The sequence below is a fragment of the Gobio gobio genome (genome assembly GCF_949357685.1).
Source record: "Gobio gobio genome assembly, chromosome: 12".
Taxonomy (NCBI): Eukaryota; Metazoa; Chordata; class Actinopteri; order Cypriniformes; family Gobionidae; genus Gobio; species Gobio gobio.
This window is the reverse complement of record NC_137105.1, coordinates 971,206-987,461: the sequence shown is the minus strand read 5'-3', so window position 1 is coordinate 987,461 and position 16,256 is coordinate 971,206. Positions and strand designations below refer to the sequence as shown.

The following is a 16,256-nucleotide window of genomic DNA, read 5'->3' as shown; positions in this document are numbered from 1 at the left end:
AAGAGAAGGATCCTTTAACTTTCCTAAAAGCTCTATTTCTTGTCTTAATTGCTTTATTGCATTCGTCTGACCACCAGGGAACTGTCTTGTGTTGTTTTAATCCATTTCCTTTACCAATAACTTCTTTTGCAGTGGAATGCATGATTTCTACTATGTTTGCATTAAAATCATCTATACTATCATATCTGATTTGACTAATTCCTTCTAACCTCATACTACATATCGTATTATAAAGTGCCCAATTAGCATTTTTTAATTTCCATCTAGGGAAACCCATTTCCTCCAACTGAATTGGTCCCACTCCTATTTCACAGACTATTGGATAATGGTCACTACCTACTGTGGAATCGTGTACAACATCCCACTTACTAATTCTTGCTATTTGTTTAGAGACCAATGTTATATCAATTGGAGATTCTAACCCTCTTGCTACATCTACTCTAGTTGCTCTTCCATCATTCAAACAAACTAGATCTTGCTCCTCTATAAATTCTTCCACCACACCTCCATTATAATCAGTGTGTGTACCACCCCAAAGTGTGCTATGAGCATTAAAATCCCCACACCAAACGGTCTTATGTGATTCTTCACCAATTATCTTTTCTAAAGTTTCTTTACTTAGTTTCCCACATGGATTATAATAGTTCACTATCCATATGTTCGTTTTTCCTATCCATACTTCAACTACAATCGCCTCAGAATCTTTACTTACATTTATAATCCTATATCCTATTCCCTGTTGAACAAACATAGCTACACCTCCTCCAGTACCACTTTCCCTGTCCCTACGTACAGCCACATATCCATGTAGTATAAAATCTAAGTGAGGCCTAAGCCATGTTTCTTGTACGCAAATAACGTTTGGTTTCTCACTCCTTTCTTCAATATACTTTTTAAATTCCTGCCCGTTAGAACAAAGACTCCGAGCATTCCATTGCAGAATTACAATAACCATTACGATTCTCCACATGATGACTGAATTTCCTGTGTCCCTGCTATGAGTGTTTCATTTATTGCATCTACTGTTATTTCCCCCAAATTAAGGTATTTTTGTGCTGCCTTTATGATAATTTTAATCCTCTCTGTTCTGCTTTGTGTTTGAGCTGAACAATTGACTACTTCTGCCAGAAATGCTACAAACACAACACTATCCACTCCAATACCTGGTTTGGTTGCTGTAGGGCTATCATCTCTTCTTGTCCTGTTAGGATTCTGATCCTGTCTCTGTTCAGCCACTCTCGTTATTGGTGATATTATCTCACTTCTTTTTGCATTAGTTACTTTAATGGCTTCAGCATACGTCAACTTTCCTTCAACTCTGATTCTCTGTACTTCCGCCGCTCGTTTATGCGCCTCACATCCTTTATACGCAGCACTATGTTCGCCCCCACAATTGCAGCATTTGTTTTTTGTACCTTTGTTACATTTGCCATATTCATGATCTTCTCCTCCACATTTACCACACCTCTGTTTGCCTCTACACACCGCTGCTACATGACCATATCGTTGGCATTTAAAACACCTTAGGGGAGGCGGAACATATGTTCGTACCTGAAAACTCATGAATCCTACTTTAACTCTTCTTGGGAGCACTTCCTCTTGAAATTGCAATAGTATAGATAAGCTCTCCTGTTTTGTTCCATTCTTGAAATACATCAATCTCCTAGCCTTCACTACTTTAGCTCCTGATACATTCTCCAAGATTTCTTCAGATGTTAAATCTGTTGAAATCCCTGTAATTACTCCTTGCACTGTTTTCTTTTGTCCCCAAACAAAACATTTAACTTCCTTTCCTGCCAAAGTTGTCATTTTAATCATATCATCTCTCTGTTTGGCGTCAGAACAGGTAATCATCAAGCTACCATCTCTAAGTGGTTTAACATTCACAGTACCTACTTTGTCATGTAAGGCTTTCGTCAGTTTCAATGGGTTAACAGAACCAGGAGAATCAAACTGAAGTTTTACCTTAAACTCTTCCCCTCTATTTTGAGATGAAACTTTACTGACTATACTCTCCACATCCGAATCCCAACGATTATCATCATTAAGGTTTTTATTTTTCTTTTTCCTTTTGAAATTTCGTACTATTGTATACCATTCTCCACTGTTAGTTTCTCCAGCATTTTCTTCTCCCATCTCCACCTCACCTCCCACTCCTACGTTACTTCCTGCCATCTCTGCTCCACACCCCTTCTCCACTCCACTTCCTGCCATTGTTCAACAGCTAGTCACACTGTTGAGATGCTGCTCTTTGGTCTTTTTGTACTCTACAGATTTTGGCTAATTAACGATAATCCCTCCCTCTTCATTAGCAGTCATGATTCTCCAGACTTGCACGAGTGAGAGTTTATGCAACTGGCAGATTCCATTGGTTCTCAAGATTATATGCATGTGATGTTTCTTGATTCCAATTGGTCAGATTTGTCATGTTGAAGACAAATAAAAAGATTAATTCTCAGTTTTGCTACTGGAGCTTGCCCAAAGTACCTTGGGTAGATGTTTGGTGCATTCAGCTTTGCTTGTAGACGTGCTGAAATGGTAACTAGCATTAGGCAAGGCAAGGCAAGTTTATTTGTATAGCACATTTCAAACACAGTGGCAATTCTAAGTGCTTTACACAGAAATAGAATTCAAATATTCGTAGTGAATAAAATAAAATATTTATATATAGTATAACCCCTATCTGAAGTGGATGAAAATGGAGAGTCAGGTTTACGTAAAAAATATTTGTCAGGTAACTGTGCATTTAAACATTACCCTTACAGAAAAATCTTCATGGACTGAACCCCCAGGGCTATCTCTACAGATCTATCCGTCAAGGCAAGGCAAGGCAAGGCAAGTTTTTTTGTATAGCACATTTCATACACAGTGGCAATTCAAAGTGCTTTACACAGAAATGAAATGAAAATATTCGTAAGTGAATTAAAACAGTTATAATAGGAATGGAAAGAAATAAAAAATAAAGATGAAAACCCCTATCTGGGGTGGAAGAAAATGGAGAGTCAGGTTTACTTTAAAAATATTTGTCAGGTAACTGTGCGTTTAGACCGTACACTTACAGACAAATCTTCTTGGCCTAACTTGAGGGCGTTCTCTAGATGTTTTACCCGTCAGACCAGATCTAAACGGGTCTTCCTCGCACCAGAGGGAGTACTCATCTTTTGAGTCTGGATTTGAAAGTGGCTGCTGTTGGAGCACATCAGATCTGTTCAGGAAGCTGGTTCAGCTGCGGCTGGCATAAGAGCTAAAAGCAGAATCTCCTTGCTTTGAGTGAACCCTTGGTATTTCTAACTGACTTGATCCTGATGATCTGAGTGATCTGTTGGGTTTGTATTTAATCAGCATATCTGCAATGTATTGAGGTCCTAGGTCATTGAGTGATTTATATACAAGTAATAATACTTTATAATCTATTCTAAATGTAACTGGAAGCCAGTGTAAAGACCTGAGGACTGGTGTGATATGGTCATATGTTCTGGTTCTGCTCAGCGTCCTGTATGAGCTGCAGCTGTCTAATGGTCTTTTTGGGAAGGCCGGTGAGAAGACCATTACAATAGTCCACCCTACTGGAGATGAAAGCATGAACAAGTTTCTCCAAGTCTTGCCTGGAAACAAAGCATCTAATTCTTGATATGATAGTAAGCTGATTTAGTTATTGCTTTGACATGACTACTGAAACTCAGGTCTGACTCCAGAATCACACCCAGATTCCTGACTTGATCTTTAGTTGTCTGACCCCTAGCTTCAAGGTATGCGTTCACCTTGAGAACTTCATCTTTGTTTCCAAATGCAATGAGTTGAGTTTTGTCTTTGTTTAACTGAAGAAAGTTTTGGTACATCCAGTTGTTAACTTCATCAATGCATTTGCACAGGGAGTCAATGGGGCTGTAGTCATTAGGTGATAGGCCTAAGTAGATCTGGGTGTCGTCAGCCATTTGGTTCTCTCTCATTATTTGGCTCAGTGGGAGCATGTACAGGTGGAATAGGAGTGGAACAAGAATTGACCCTTGTGGGACTCCGCATGTCATGGATGTCCACTCAGACTTATGGTCACCTATACTCACATAATAACCTCTCCCTTCTAAGTATGTCCTGGACCATTTAAGGACCATCCCAGAAAGCCCAACCCAGTTTTCCAGCCTGTCAAGAAGTATGTTGTGATCGACAGTGTCAAATGCAGCACTGAGGTTGCACATTACTACAGAAATAGAGTAGTATGTAGTTCCACATTTGGCAACACACTCACAAACCTCCCCAAGCACTTCCCCTCGGGGTAATCCCTGTCACCAGTTTGAAGTGTTCCACAAGTGGACAAGGGAGGTTTATATGGACAGACCCTCGACTCCTTGATTATGACAGAAGGGACGAGTCTACTCATATGTACTTAGGACTTTCCAATTCAACCAGTAGTGGGCAATCATACAATGCAAGCAATGATGTACATCTGAATCACCACAGACAGTAGTGGGAAAAGGGCATGAAAAAGTGAATTGAATCAGCCTGTCCACTTGCCCTCAGTTTCTTATTTTAATATCAGGGGTCAATTGCATAATCCTAGCCTCTATGTTAAGACTCGGTCTTAACTAGTTTAACCTACTAGCAGTTAAGATTTAACCAATAAAATTTAGATTAATCTAACTTATGTAACAGACTTTAAACAGTTAGGTAAAGTGAAGAAGAAATTAGATGACTAACTTTTAGTACTAGTTCAAGCGGTTTATGCAACTGGCCACAGACCTAAAGTCTCTAAAAATAACCCCACCCCCCCCAGCTCAAAACAATTTAGACCCAGTTTATACTTGTATTTAGCATGGTCCACGTGTGATCAGATTAAATGCTTTAGTACCAGGTGTAAATAGGTCCTCAGACAACCCAGGTGGGATACATTAGTTAAGGGACTAAATTATAGGTCCAGTCATACCTAAAGACCCAAACAGACAAGTTAAACCCCTAATTAGTCACCATGAAGAACAGGGGCCCAGGTTAGCAACTGGAGCTTTGCAAATAGTTCAGTTCAAAGGCTTGGTTTGTTTAGTTCAAGTTAAGCACCTCAGTTAGACTGCACAACCTTGCTAATGGAACTGGTTTAGTAGTGAATCCCAATAAATCAAACTGAGAACAGTCATGAAAGAGCTGACTCCAGTCAGAAATCAATGCCAAAGACTAATGTGGATTCAAGAAGTTTATTAAAACAACCAAATTCACATGACCAGGGTAACTTCTCCACTAGACACCACAGTTTGTCCACTAGAGACGGTCTTGACATGCGTGTCTCTTCCTGTAAGAGAAGGGGTAGAAACATTAGGCATTTAAATACCACTCTCATGGTTCCTGAAGTCAGTTTACAGCAAGCACTCACTTTTCCTAGCGCAGCTTTGCTCACAGGAGCCAGAAGAGGGATGGCACACCGCTGTACTACAGTGGATGAAGATCTAACAGAGAGGGAAAAGGGTTAAGCCACAGAAATCACTATAAGACTAATATTAAGGGTTCAGGTAAGGCTGCGGAGCATACGGTTTCCTGCAGAGGAGCCAGTGATGCTGGATCCACAAATGTGAACATCTTCACAACAAAGCGCTTGTAGTGGGTTGGGAACTGAAGACCAGAAGATCCAGCCACCAATGTGGTCAGGTAACGGTCATCCTGGTAAGGGCATCTGAAAGACAAAGAGGCAGTCAGAGATGCCTTACAGCACACTAGATGGATAAAGACTGGCCTTACTCACCCGTCGACCAGAAGGTCCCATTGGGGTAGACTGAGTGGACTGGGGGTTGATGTCGCCCAGCAACGTCCCAGCATTAGGACAATGTTGGGGTCGGTCCTCTCCAAAATGCGCACCTCAACATACACAGGCTCCCGCAGGACTTTTGTGACCGGATAATCAGCACCACTGTAGTAGGACGTGTACGCCTCGTCCCCTGAGGAAGAACACCGGCGTTCAACCAGAAACTGCTGTAACCTGGAGTTTAGAATATACTTATGCACACTTGCCTTCTGCACAGCCTTTGGTGACACATTGACCATTCGCCAGTCTAAGCTCCACCCTGAGGGGTCCAGGAGCAGCTACTGGTGGAGGTGCAGGAACAGTGTTGACCTCCACAACCAGAGCCTCCACAGCAGTAGCAGAGTACCTACACTGGAAGAGAAGCCTGGACAACAAACAGTGAGCTTTTAGCATTTGCCAAGGATTAACATTCATGCTAAAGCGTAAGAGCACCTACTCAAAATGGCTGTCCCTTGTGATGGAACCAAGTGGTCCAACACCCACTTCATACGAGGAGGTCATTCTGTTTTCATACACCACATATCCACTGTCCTCCTGCAAATAGTAACTGTTGGCATCCAGTCCATTTTAAGCCATGCAGAACCACAAGCAGCTACTCACCATCATGCTCGTGCCACAGGCAGTGACAGGGAACTGGTATATAGCAAAGGAAGGTGTGGATCCCACAGGACTGCAAGGTGGGTCGCTTCCACCCAGGAGACGGACTGAATCCAGGCTCAAGCGAGGCAGAGTAACATCTCTAGCCACCACTACCACAAACTGACCATCTCTTATACACTGGACAGTCACTGGAACGAGAGCAGGTTATTGCTGAGGATCAGTTGAACATGAACACCTTTACATTGACTCGACACTCTTACCTGCCTTCCCATAGTAACACTGCTGTCCGTTAAAGCAGCAGTTGATGGCTTCACACTCAGCACCACTGATTCCAGGTGGACCACATTGGATCTGCTCATAATCCGCTACAGCACATTTGTCAAGAGGCTCTGCCTGTGCCACTGGCTGCTTAGTGTGAACCAGCTGAGGAAACTGTTGACTAGCTTGATGAAACTGTTGACTAGCTTGTTGAACCTGTTGACTAGCTTGTTGAACCTTCTGAGGAAACTGCTGACTAGCTTGTTGTACCTTCTGAGGAAACTGCTGACTAGCTTGTTGAACCTTCTGAGGAAACTGCTGACTAGCTTGTTGAACCTTCTGAGGAAACTGCTTACTAGCTTGTTGAACCTTCTGAGGAAACTGCTTACTAGCTTGTTGAACCTTCTGAGGAAACTGCTGACTAGCTTGTTGAACTTTCTGAGGAAACTGCTTACTAGCTTGTTGAACCTTCTGAGGAAACTGCTTACTAGCTTGTTGAACCTTCTGAGGAAACTGCTTACTAGCTTGTTGAACCTTCTGAGGAAACTGCTGACTAGCTTGTTGAACCTTCTGAGGAAACTGCTGACTAGCTCGCGGTTTAACCCACGGAAGAGACTGCTGACTAGCTTGAACCTGCTGACTAGCTTGCTGTTGACCCCACGGAGGAGACTGCTGACTAGCTTGCTGTTGACCCCACGGAAGAGACTGCTGACTAGCTTGCTGTTGACCCCACGGAGGAGACTGCTGACTAGCTTGCTGTTGACCCCACGGAGGAGACTGCTGACTAGCTTGAACCTGCTGACTAGCTTGCTGTTGACCCCACGGAGGAGACTGCTGACTAGCTTGCTGTTGACCCCACGGAGGAGACTGCTGACTAGCTTGCTGTTGACCCCACGGAGGAGACTGCTGACTAGCTTGCTGTTGACCCCACGGAGGAGACTGCTGACTAGCTTGCTGTTGACCCCACGGAGGAGACTGCTGACTAGCTTGCTGTTGACCCCACGGAGGAGACTGCTGACTAGCTTGCTGTTGACCCCACGGAGGAGACTGCTGACTAGCTTGCTGTTGACCCCACGGAAGAGACTGCTGACTAGCTTGTTGAACCTGCGGAGAAAACTGTTGACTAGCTTGTTGTTGAAGCCGCTGGTCAGTTTGCTGTAATATCAGAGTTTGAGACTTCTTGGCCGGATAATTCCACTGTGGAACAGCATGACAGAAAGCACAAAACCACACACAAAGTGCCAGCCACTGACCAGCACACCAACTTCCTGCCATTGTTCAACAGCTAGTCACACTGTTGAGATGCTGCTCTTTGGTCTTTTTGTACTCTACAGATTTTGGCTAATTAACGATAATCCCTCCCTCTTCATTAGCAGTCATGATTCTCCAGACTTGCACGAGTGAGAGTTTATGCAACTGGCAGATTCCATTGGTTCTCAAGATTATATGCATGTGATGTTTCTTGATTCCAATTGGTCAGATTTGTCATGTTGAAGACAAATAAAAAGATTAATTCTCAGTTTTGCTACTGGAGCTTGCCCAAAGTACCTTGGGTAGATGTTTGGTGCATTCAGCTTTGCTTGTAGACGTGCTGAAATGGTAACTAGCATTAGGCAAGGCAAGGCAAGTTTATTTGTATAGCACATTTCAAACACAGTGGCAATTCTAAGTGCTTTACACAGAAATAGAATTCAAATATTCGTAGTGAATAAAATAAAATATTTATATATAGTATAACCCCTATCTGAAGTGGATGAAAATGGAGAGTCAGGTTTACGTAAAAAATATTTGTCAGGTAACTGTGCATTTAAACATTACCCTTACAGAAAAATCTTCATGGACTGAACCCCCAGGGCTATCTCTACAGATCTATCCGTCAAGGCAAGGCAAGGCAAGGCAAGTTTTTTTGTATAGCACATTTCATACACAGTGGCAATTCAAAGTGCTTTACACAGAAATGAAATGAAAATATTCGTAAGTGAATTAAAACAGTTATAATAGGAATGGAAAGAAATAAAAAATAAAGATGAAAACCCCTATCTGGGGTGGAAGAAAATGGAGAGTCAGGTTTACTTTAAAAATATTTGTCAGGTAACTGTGCGTTTAGACCGTACACTTACAGACAAATCTTCTTGGCCTAACTTGAGGGCGTTCTCTAGATGTTTTACCCGTCAGACCAGATCTAAACGGGTCTTCCTCGCACCAGAGGGAGTACTCATCTTTTGAGTCTGGATTTGAAAGTGGCTGCTGTTGGAGCACATCAGATCTGTTCAGGAAGCTGGTTCAGCTGCGGCTGGCATAAGAGCTAAAAGCAGAATCTCCTTGCTTTGAGTGAACCCTTGGTATTTCTAACTGACTTGATCCTGATGATCTGAGTGATCTGTTGGGTTTGTATTTAATCAGCATATCTGCAATGTATTGAGGTCCTAGGTCATTGAGTGATTTATATACAAGTAATAATACTTTATAATCTATTCTAAATGTAACTGGAAGCCAGTGTAAAGACCTGAGGACTGGTGTGATATGGTCATATGTTCTGGTTCTGCTCAGCGTCCTGTATGAGCTGCAGCTGTCTAATGGTCTTTTTGGGAAGGCCGGTGAGAAGACCATTACAATAGTCCACCCTACTGGAGATGAAAGCATGAACAAGTTTCTCCAAGTCTTGCCTGGAAACAAAGCATCTAATTCTTGATATGATAGTAAGCTGATTTAGTTATTGCTTTGACATGACTACTGAAACTCAGGTCTGACTCCAGAATCACACCCAGATTCCTGACTTGATCTTTAGTTGTCTGACCCCTAGCTTCAAGGTATGCGTTCACCTTGAGAACTTCATCTTTGTTTCCAAATGCAATGAGTTGAGTTTTGTCTTTGTTTAACTGAAGAAAGTTTTGGTACATCCAGTTGTTAACTTCATCAATGCATTTGCACAGGGAGTCAATGGGGCTGTAGTCATTAGGTGATAGGCCTAAGTAGATCTGGGTGTCGTCAGCCATTTGGTTCTCTCTCATTATTTGGCTCAGTGGGAGCATGTACAGGTGGAATAGGAGTGGAACAAGAATTGACCCTTGTGGGACTCCGCATGTCATGGATGTCCACTCAGACTTATGGTCACCTATACTCACATAATAACCTCTCCCTTCTAAGTATGTCCTGGACCATTTAAGGACCATCCCAGAAAGCCCAACCCAGTTTTCCAGCCTGTCAAGAAGTATGTTGTGATCGACAGTGTCAAATGCAGCACTGAGGTTGCACATTACTACAGAAATAGAGTAGTATGTAGTTCCACATTTGGCAACACACTCACAAACCTCCCCAAGCACTTCCCCTCGGGGTAATCCCTGTCACCAGTTTGAAGTGTTCCACAAGTGGACAAGGGAGGTTTATATGGACAGACCCTCGACTCCTTGATTATGACAGAAGGGACGAGTCTACTCATATGTACTTAGGACTTTCCAATTCAACCAGTAGTGGGCAATCATACAATGCAAGCAATGATGTACATCTGAATCACCACAGACAGTAGTGGGAAAAGGGCATGAAAAAGTGAATTGAATCAGCCTGTCCACTTGCCCTCAGTTTCTTATTTTAATATCAGGGGTCAATTGCATAATCCTAGCCTCTATGTTAAGACTCGGTCTTAACTAGTTTAACCTACTAGCAGTTAAGATTTAACCAATAAAATTTAGATTAATCTAACTTATGTAACAGACTTTAAACAGTTAGGTAAAGTGAAGAAGAAATTAGATGACTAACTTTTAGTACTAGTTCAAGCGGTTTATGCAACTGGCCACAGACCTAAAGTCTCTAAAAATAACCCCACCCCCCCCAGCTCAAAACAATTTAGACCCAGTTTATACTTGTATTTAGCATGGTCCACGTGTGATCAGATTAAATGCTTTAGTACCAGGTGTAAATAGGTCCTCAGACAACCCAGGTGGGATACATTAGTTAAGGGACTAAATTATAGGTCCAGTCATACCTAAAGACCCAAACAGACAAGTTAAACCCCTAATTAGTCACCATGAAGAACAGGGGCCCAGGTTAGCAACTGGAGCTTTGCAAATAGTTCAGTTCAAAGGCTTGGTTTGTTTAGTTCAAGTTAAGCACCTCAGTTAGACTGCACAACCTTGCTAATGGAACTGGTTTAGTAGTGAATCCCAATAAATCAAACTGAGAACAGTCATGAAAGAGCTGACTCCAGTCAGAAATCAATGCCAAAGACTAATGTGGATTCAAGAAGTTTATTAAAACAACCAAATTCACATGACCAGGGTAACTTCTCCACTAGACACCACAGTTTGTCCACTAGAGACGGTCTTGACATGCGTGTCTCTTCCTGTAAGAGAAGGGGTAGAAACATTAGGCATTTAAATACCACTCTCATGGTTCCTGAAGTCAGTTTACAGCAAGCACTCACTTTTCCTAGCGCAGCTTTGCTCACAGGAGCCAGAAGAGGGATGGCACACCGCTGTACTACAGTGGATGAAGATCTAACAGAGAGGGAAAAGGGTTAAGCCACAGAAATCACTATAAGACTAATATTAAGGGTTCAGGTAAGGCTGCGGAGCATACGGTTTCCTGCAGAGGAGCCAGTGATGCTGGATCCACAAATGTGAACATCTTCACAACAAAGCGCTTGTAGTGGGTTGGGAACTGAAGACCAGAAGATCCAGCCACCAATGTGGTCAGGTAACGGTCATCCTGGTAAGGGCATCTGAAAGACAAAGAGGCAGTCAGAGATGCCTTACAGCACACTAGATGGATAAAGACTGGCCTTACTCACCCGTCGACCAGAAGGTCCCATTGGGGTAGACTGAGTGGACTGGGGGTTGATGTCGCCCAGCAACGTCCCAGCATTAGGACAATGTTGGGGTCGGTCCTCTCCAAAATGCGCACCTCAACATACACAGGCTCCCGCAGGACTTTTGTGACCGGATAATCAGCACCACTGTAGTAGGACGTGTACGCCTCGTCCCCTGAGGAAGAACACCGGCGTTCAACCAGAAACTGCTGTAACCTGGAGTTTAGAATATACTTATGCACACTTGCCTTCTGCACAGCCTTTGGTGACACATTGACCATTCGCCAGTCTAAGCTCCACCCTGAGGGGTCCAGGAGCAGCTACTGGTGGAGGTGCAGGAACAGTGTTGACCTCCACAACCAGAGCCTCCACAGCAGTAGCAGAGTACCTACACTGGAAGAGAAGCCTGGACAACAAACAGTGAGCTTTTAGCATTTGCCAAGGATTAACATTCATGCTAAAGCGTAAGAGCACCTACTCAAAATGGCTGTCCCTTGTGATGGAACCAAGTGGTCCAACACCCACTTCATACGAGGAGGTCATTCTGTTTTCATACACCACATATCCACTGTCCTCCTGCAAATAGTAACTGTTGGCATCCAGTCCATTTTAAGCCATGCAGAACCACAAGCAGCTACTCACCATCATGCTCGTGCCACAGGCAGTGACAGGGAACTGGTATATAGCAAAGGAAGGTGTGGATCCCACAGGACTGCAAGGTGGGTCGCTTCCACCCAGGAGACGGACTGAATCCAGGCTCAAGCGAGGCAGAGTAACATCTCTAGCCACCACTACCACAAACTGACCATCTCTTATACACTGGACAGTCACTGGAACGAGAGCAGGTTATTGCTGAGGATCAGTTGAACATGAACACCTTTACATTGACTCGACACTCTTACCTGCCTTCCCATAGTAACACTGCTGTCCGTTAAAGCAGCAGTTGATGGCTTCACACTCAGCACCACTGATTCCAGGTGGACCACATTGGATCTGCTCATAATCCGCTACAGCACATTTGTCAAGAGGCTCTGCCTGTGCCACTGGCTGCTTAGTGTGAACCAGCTGAGGAAACTGTTGACTAGCTTGATGAAACTGTTGACTAGCTTGTTGAACCTGTTGACTAGCTTGTTGAACCTTCTGAGGAAACTGCTGACTAGCTTGTTGTACCTTCTGAGGAAACTGCTGACTAGCTTGTTGAACCTTCTGAGGAAACTGCTGACTAGCTTGTTGAACCTTCTGAGGAAACTGCTTACTAGCTTGTTGAACCTTCTGAGGAAACTGCTTACTAGCTTGTTGAACCTTCTGAGGAAACTGCTGACTAGCTTGTTGAACTTTCTGAGGAAACTGCTTACTAGCTTGTTGAACCTTCTGAGGAAACTGCTTACTAGCTTGTTGAACCTTCTGAGGAAACTGCTTACTAGCTTGTTGAACCTTCTGAGGAAACTGCTGACTAGCTTGTTGAACCTTCTGAGGAAACTGCTGACTAGCTCGCGGTTTAACCCACGGAAGAGACTGCTGACTAGCTTGAACCTGCTGACTAGCTTGCTGTTGACCCCACGGAGGAGACTGCTGACTAGCTTGCTGTTGACCCCACGGAAGAGACTGCTGACTAGCTTGCTGTTGACCCCACGGAGGAGACTGCTGACTAGCTTGCTGTTGACCCCACGGAGGAGACTGCTGACTAGCTTGAACCTGCTGACTAGCTTGCTGTTGACCCCACGGAGGAGACTGCTGACTAGCTTGCTGTTGACCCCACGGAGGAGACTGCTGACTAGCTTGCTGTTGACCCCACGGAGGAGACTGCTGACTAGCTTGCTGTTGACCCCACGGAGGAGACTGCTGACTAGCTTGCTGTTGACCCCACGGAGGAGACTGCTGACTAGCTTGCTGTTGACCCCACGGAGGAGACTGCTGACTAGCTTGCTGTTGACCCCACGGAGGAGACTGCTGACTAGCTTGCTGTTGACCCCACGGAGGAGACTGCTGACTAGCTTGCTGTTGACCCCACGGAGGAGACTGCTGACTAGCTTGCTGTTGACCCCACGGAAGAGACTGCTGACTAGCTTGCTGTTGACCCCACGGAAGAGACTGCTGACTAGCTTGTTGAACCTGCGGAGAAAACTTTTGACTAGCTTGTTGTTGAAGCCGCTGGTCAGTTTGCTGTAATATCAGAGTTTGAGACTTCTTGGCCGGATAATTCCACTGTGGAACAGCATGACAGAAAGCACAAAACCACACACAAAGTGCCAGCCACTGACCAGCACACCAACTTCCTGCCATTGTTCAACAGCTAGTCACACTGTTGAGATCTTCTTCTTCTTCTTCTTTAAAGTTATTGGCGGTTGGCATACCAATTTGGTGCATTACCGCCACCAACTGCTTGGGGTGTGGAGCTTCAATGCGGATTTATATGCTAATAAAAATAAAAAAATAAAAAAAAAAATTGTAGTGTTGTTTTTAAATTCTATCAAATAAACCTGTTTCTTTTAAGTACCTAATGAGAACTGGCCATACTGATGGTTTTGATGTAGAAAAAGAAAGTAAACCCTCTACTGATAATTGTGTATAACCTAATTCTTTGACTTGTTCTAATAGTATAGTTCTTTCCATGTTGTATGCTTCACACTCTAGTAATACATGTTCTACAGTTTCTCTCTTGTCACAGTTAATGCATAGTCCCGTTGCGTGTTTCCCTAAACGACTGAGATTATGATTGAGACCTGTATGTCCAATTCTTAACCTTGTGATCACTGTTTCTCCCCTTCGATTCCAACCACCCTGTCTCCTTGTTGTCACTTGTTTCTGTACTTTATATAAAAAACGACCTTTGATCTCCTTATCCCATTGTTCTTGCCATAACCCATTGATTCCTGATTTAATGACACTTTTCACTTCCATTTTACTCAATGGAACTATCCATTGCAGATCTGACTCAAGAGTCTTTTTAGCCAAACAATCAACTGCTTCATTACCCTCTATTTCAACGTGAGATGGGACCCACATAAAACTCACTACAATATTAAGATTTTGTAATCTATATAGACTATGAAAGATTTCATAAATCAAGTCAGGCCTACAGACAGATTTGCAGTTTGCAATACTTATTAATGATGCCATTGAGTCTGAGCAGATAATATATTTATTAGGTCCAACCTCCTCTATCCACGTGAGTGCTAGTAAAATAGCTAAAAGTTCCACAGTGTAAACTGCTAAATGATCTGAAGTTCTTTTAAGTATGGATTTCTGAAAGTGTGGTATATATACTGCAGCTCCCGTCTTTCCTGTATTTGGGTCTTTTGAGCCATCTGTAAATATTTGAATACTATTATTATAATTGAGAGCTAGATATTGCTTTACCAGATCGTTCATCCCACCATATTCCTTGCATTGTTTTAATGTATTTGCGATTTCAAGGTCCACAACTGGTAATGGAAACATCCAAGGGGGAATAGTAGGTAACGCCACTGCACAGCTGTTAGTTAATTTAACTAGTCCCAGTTTCTCGGCTTGTCCGTTTCCCACCCATCCAAAACTATTAAATTGCTTTCTTCCATGCTCCCAACATGAATTTAACACTGGTTTAGTTGGATGACCCTGCTTATGCCCCTGTAAGTTTACCCAATATACCATGGCAAGCTGAAGACGTCTCAGAGATAAAGGCATCTCCCCAACCTCCACCTGTAGAGCTGGGATTGAAGAAGTCTTGATTGCACCACTACATAGGCGGAGGGCTTGTGTTTGGATTAAGTCAAGCCTTTGCAAATGAGATTTTGCAGCTGAACTAAATGCAATGCATGCATAATCCAATGTTGATCTAATTAACGCAATATAAATATGTTTAAGAGAGTTCATACTGGCACCCCAACCACTTCCTACCAGGCATCTCATAACATTGACTGCCTTCTTACACTTGGTAACATTTTTCTGTATATGATCTCCAAATGTCAACTTATGGTCCATCCACACACCTAAAAACCTTATACTTTGAACCTGCTTGATTGATTGCCCATAAAGAGTAATTTGTATTGCAGGATTATTACACTTCTTAGAAAAACAAATAACCTGTGTCTTGTCCACAGAAAACCGAAAACCCCACCTATTTCCCCAATTCTCAACAATGTTGACTGCTGTCTGTAGCTTTTTTCCAACAAATGCTGCATTACGACCCCTTACCCATATTGCCCCATCATCTGCATATAAAGACCTCCCAAGTCTAGTATCAACCTCTGAAAAAACCTCATTAATCATGATATTAAACAAAATAGGACTACATACACTTCCTTGTGGTACCCCATTTTCTATAGAGTAAACTTTAGAGTAAGATACTCCAACTCTTACCTCTATAGTCCTGTCCTTCAGAAAATTCATAATCCAGTTGAACATTCTTCCCCCAATTCCCATGGATTCTAATTTAATCAGAAGACCCTCTTTCCACAACATATCATAGGCCTTCTCCACATCAAAGAAGACAGCAGCTACCAGTTCCTTTTTAGTCTGAGCCTTCCTGATTTCATCCTCCAAGCATATCACCGGATCCATAGTTGACCTCCCTCTACGGAAACCACTTTGTTGTGGTATTAGCAAATTCCTACTTTCTAATATGTAAGTTAACCTGTCAGTGACCATACGTTCCATTATTTTACATAAATTAGATGTTAGTGCGATAGGTCTATAACTAGTTGTTTCACCTTTATCTTTACCTGGTTTCCCAATTGGGATAACAACAGAGTGTTTCCATGCTGACGGCAATACCCCTAACTCCCATACCTTATTATATAGCTGCAGGATCACCAACTGCGCTTGAGG

At 43.0% G+C, this 16,256-nt stretch overlaps 2 protein-coding genes across 2 annotated transcripts; both read right to left on the bottom strand.

The window, feature by feature from the left end:
• Positions 1–1,301: 1,301 nt before the first annotated feature.
• LOC307135593 (zona pellucida sperm-binding protein 4-like) lies at positions 1,302–10,082 on the bottom strand (the record flags this gene model as incomplete). The annotated part of the gene is made up of 10 exons (XM_079832168.1): positions 1,302–1,490; positions 1,966–2,207; positions 5,360–5,432; positions 5,515–5,656; positions 5,726–5,918; positions 5,986–6,149; positions 6,222–6,319; positions 6,386–6,573; positions 6,646–6,790; positions 10,041–10,082. The coding sequence occupies 10 exons, from the start codon at positions 10,080–10,082 to the stop codon at positions 1,302–1,304; spliced, it is 1,476 nt and encodes a 491-aa protein (XP_079688294.1).
• Positions 10,083–10,905: 823 nt separating this feature from the next.
• On the bottom strand, positions 10,906–15,989 carry LOC307135592 (zona pellucida sperm-binding protein 4-like; the record flags this gene model as incomplete). Its single annotated transcript, XM_079832167.1, has 9 exons — positions 10,906–10,982; positions 11,064–11,136; positions 11,219–11,360; positions 11,430–11,622; positions 11,690–11,853; positions 11,926–12,023; positions 12,090–12,277; positions 12,350–12,494; positions 15,789–15,989. The coding sequence occupies 9 exons, from the start codon at positions 15,987–15,989 to the stop codon at positions 10,906–10,908; spliced, it is 1,281 nt and encodes a 426-aa protein (XP_079688293.1).
• Between the last annotated feature and the right edge of the window lie 267 nt (positions 15,990–16,256).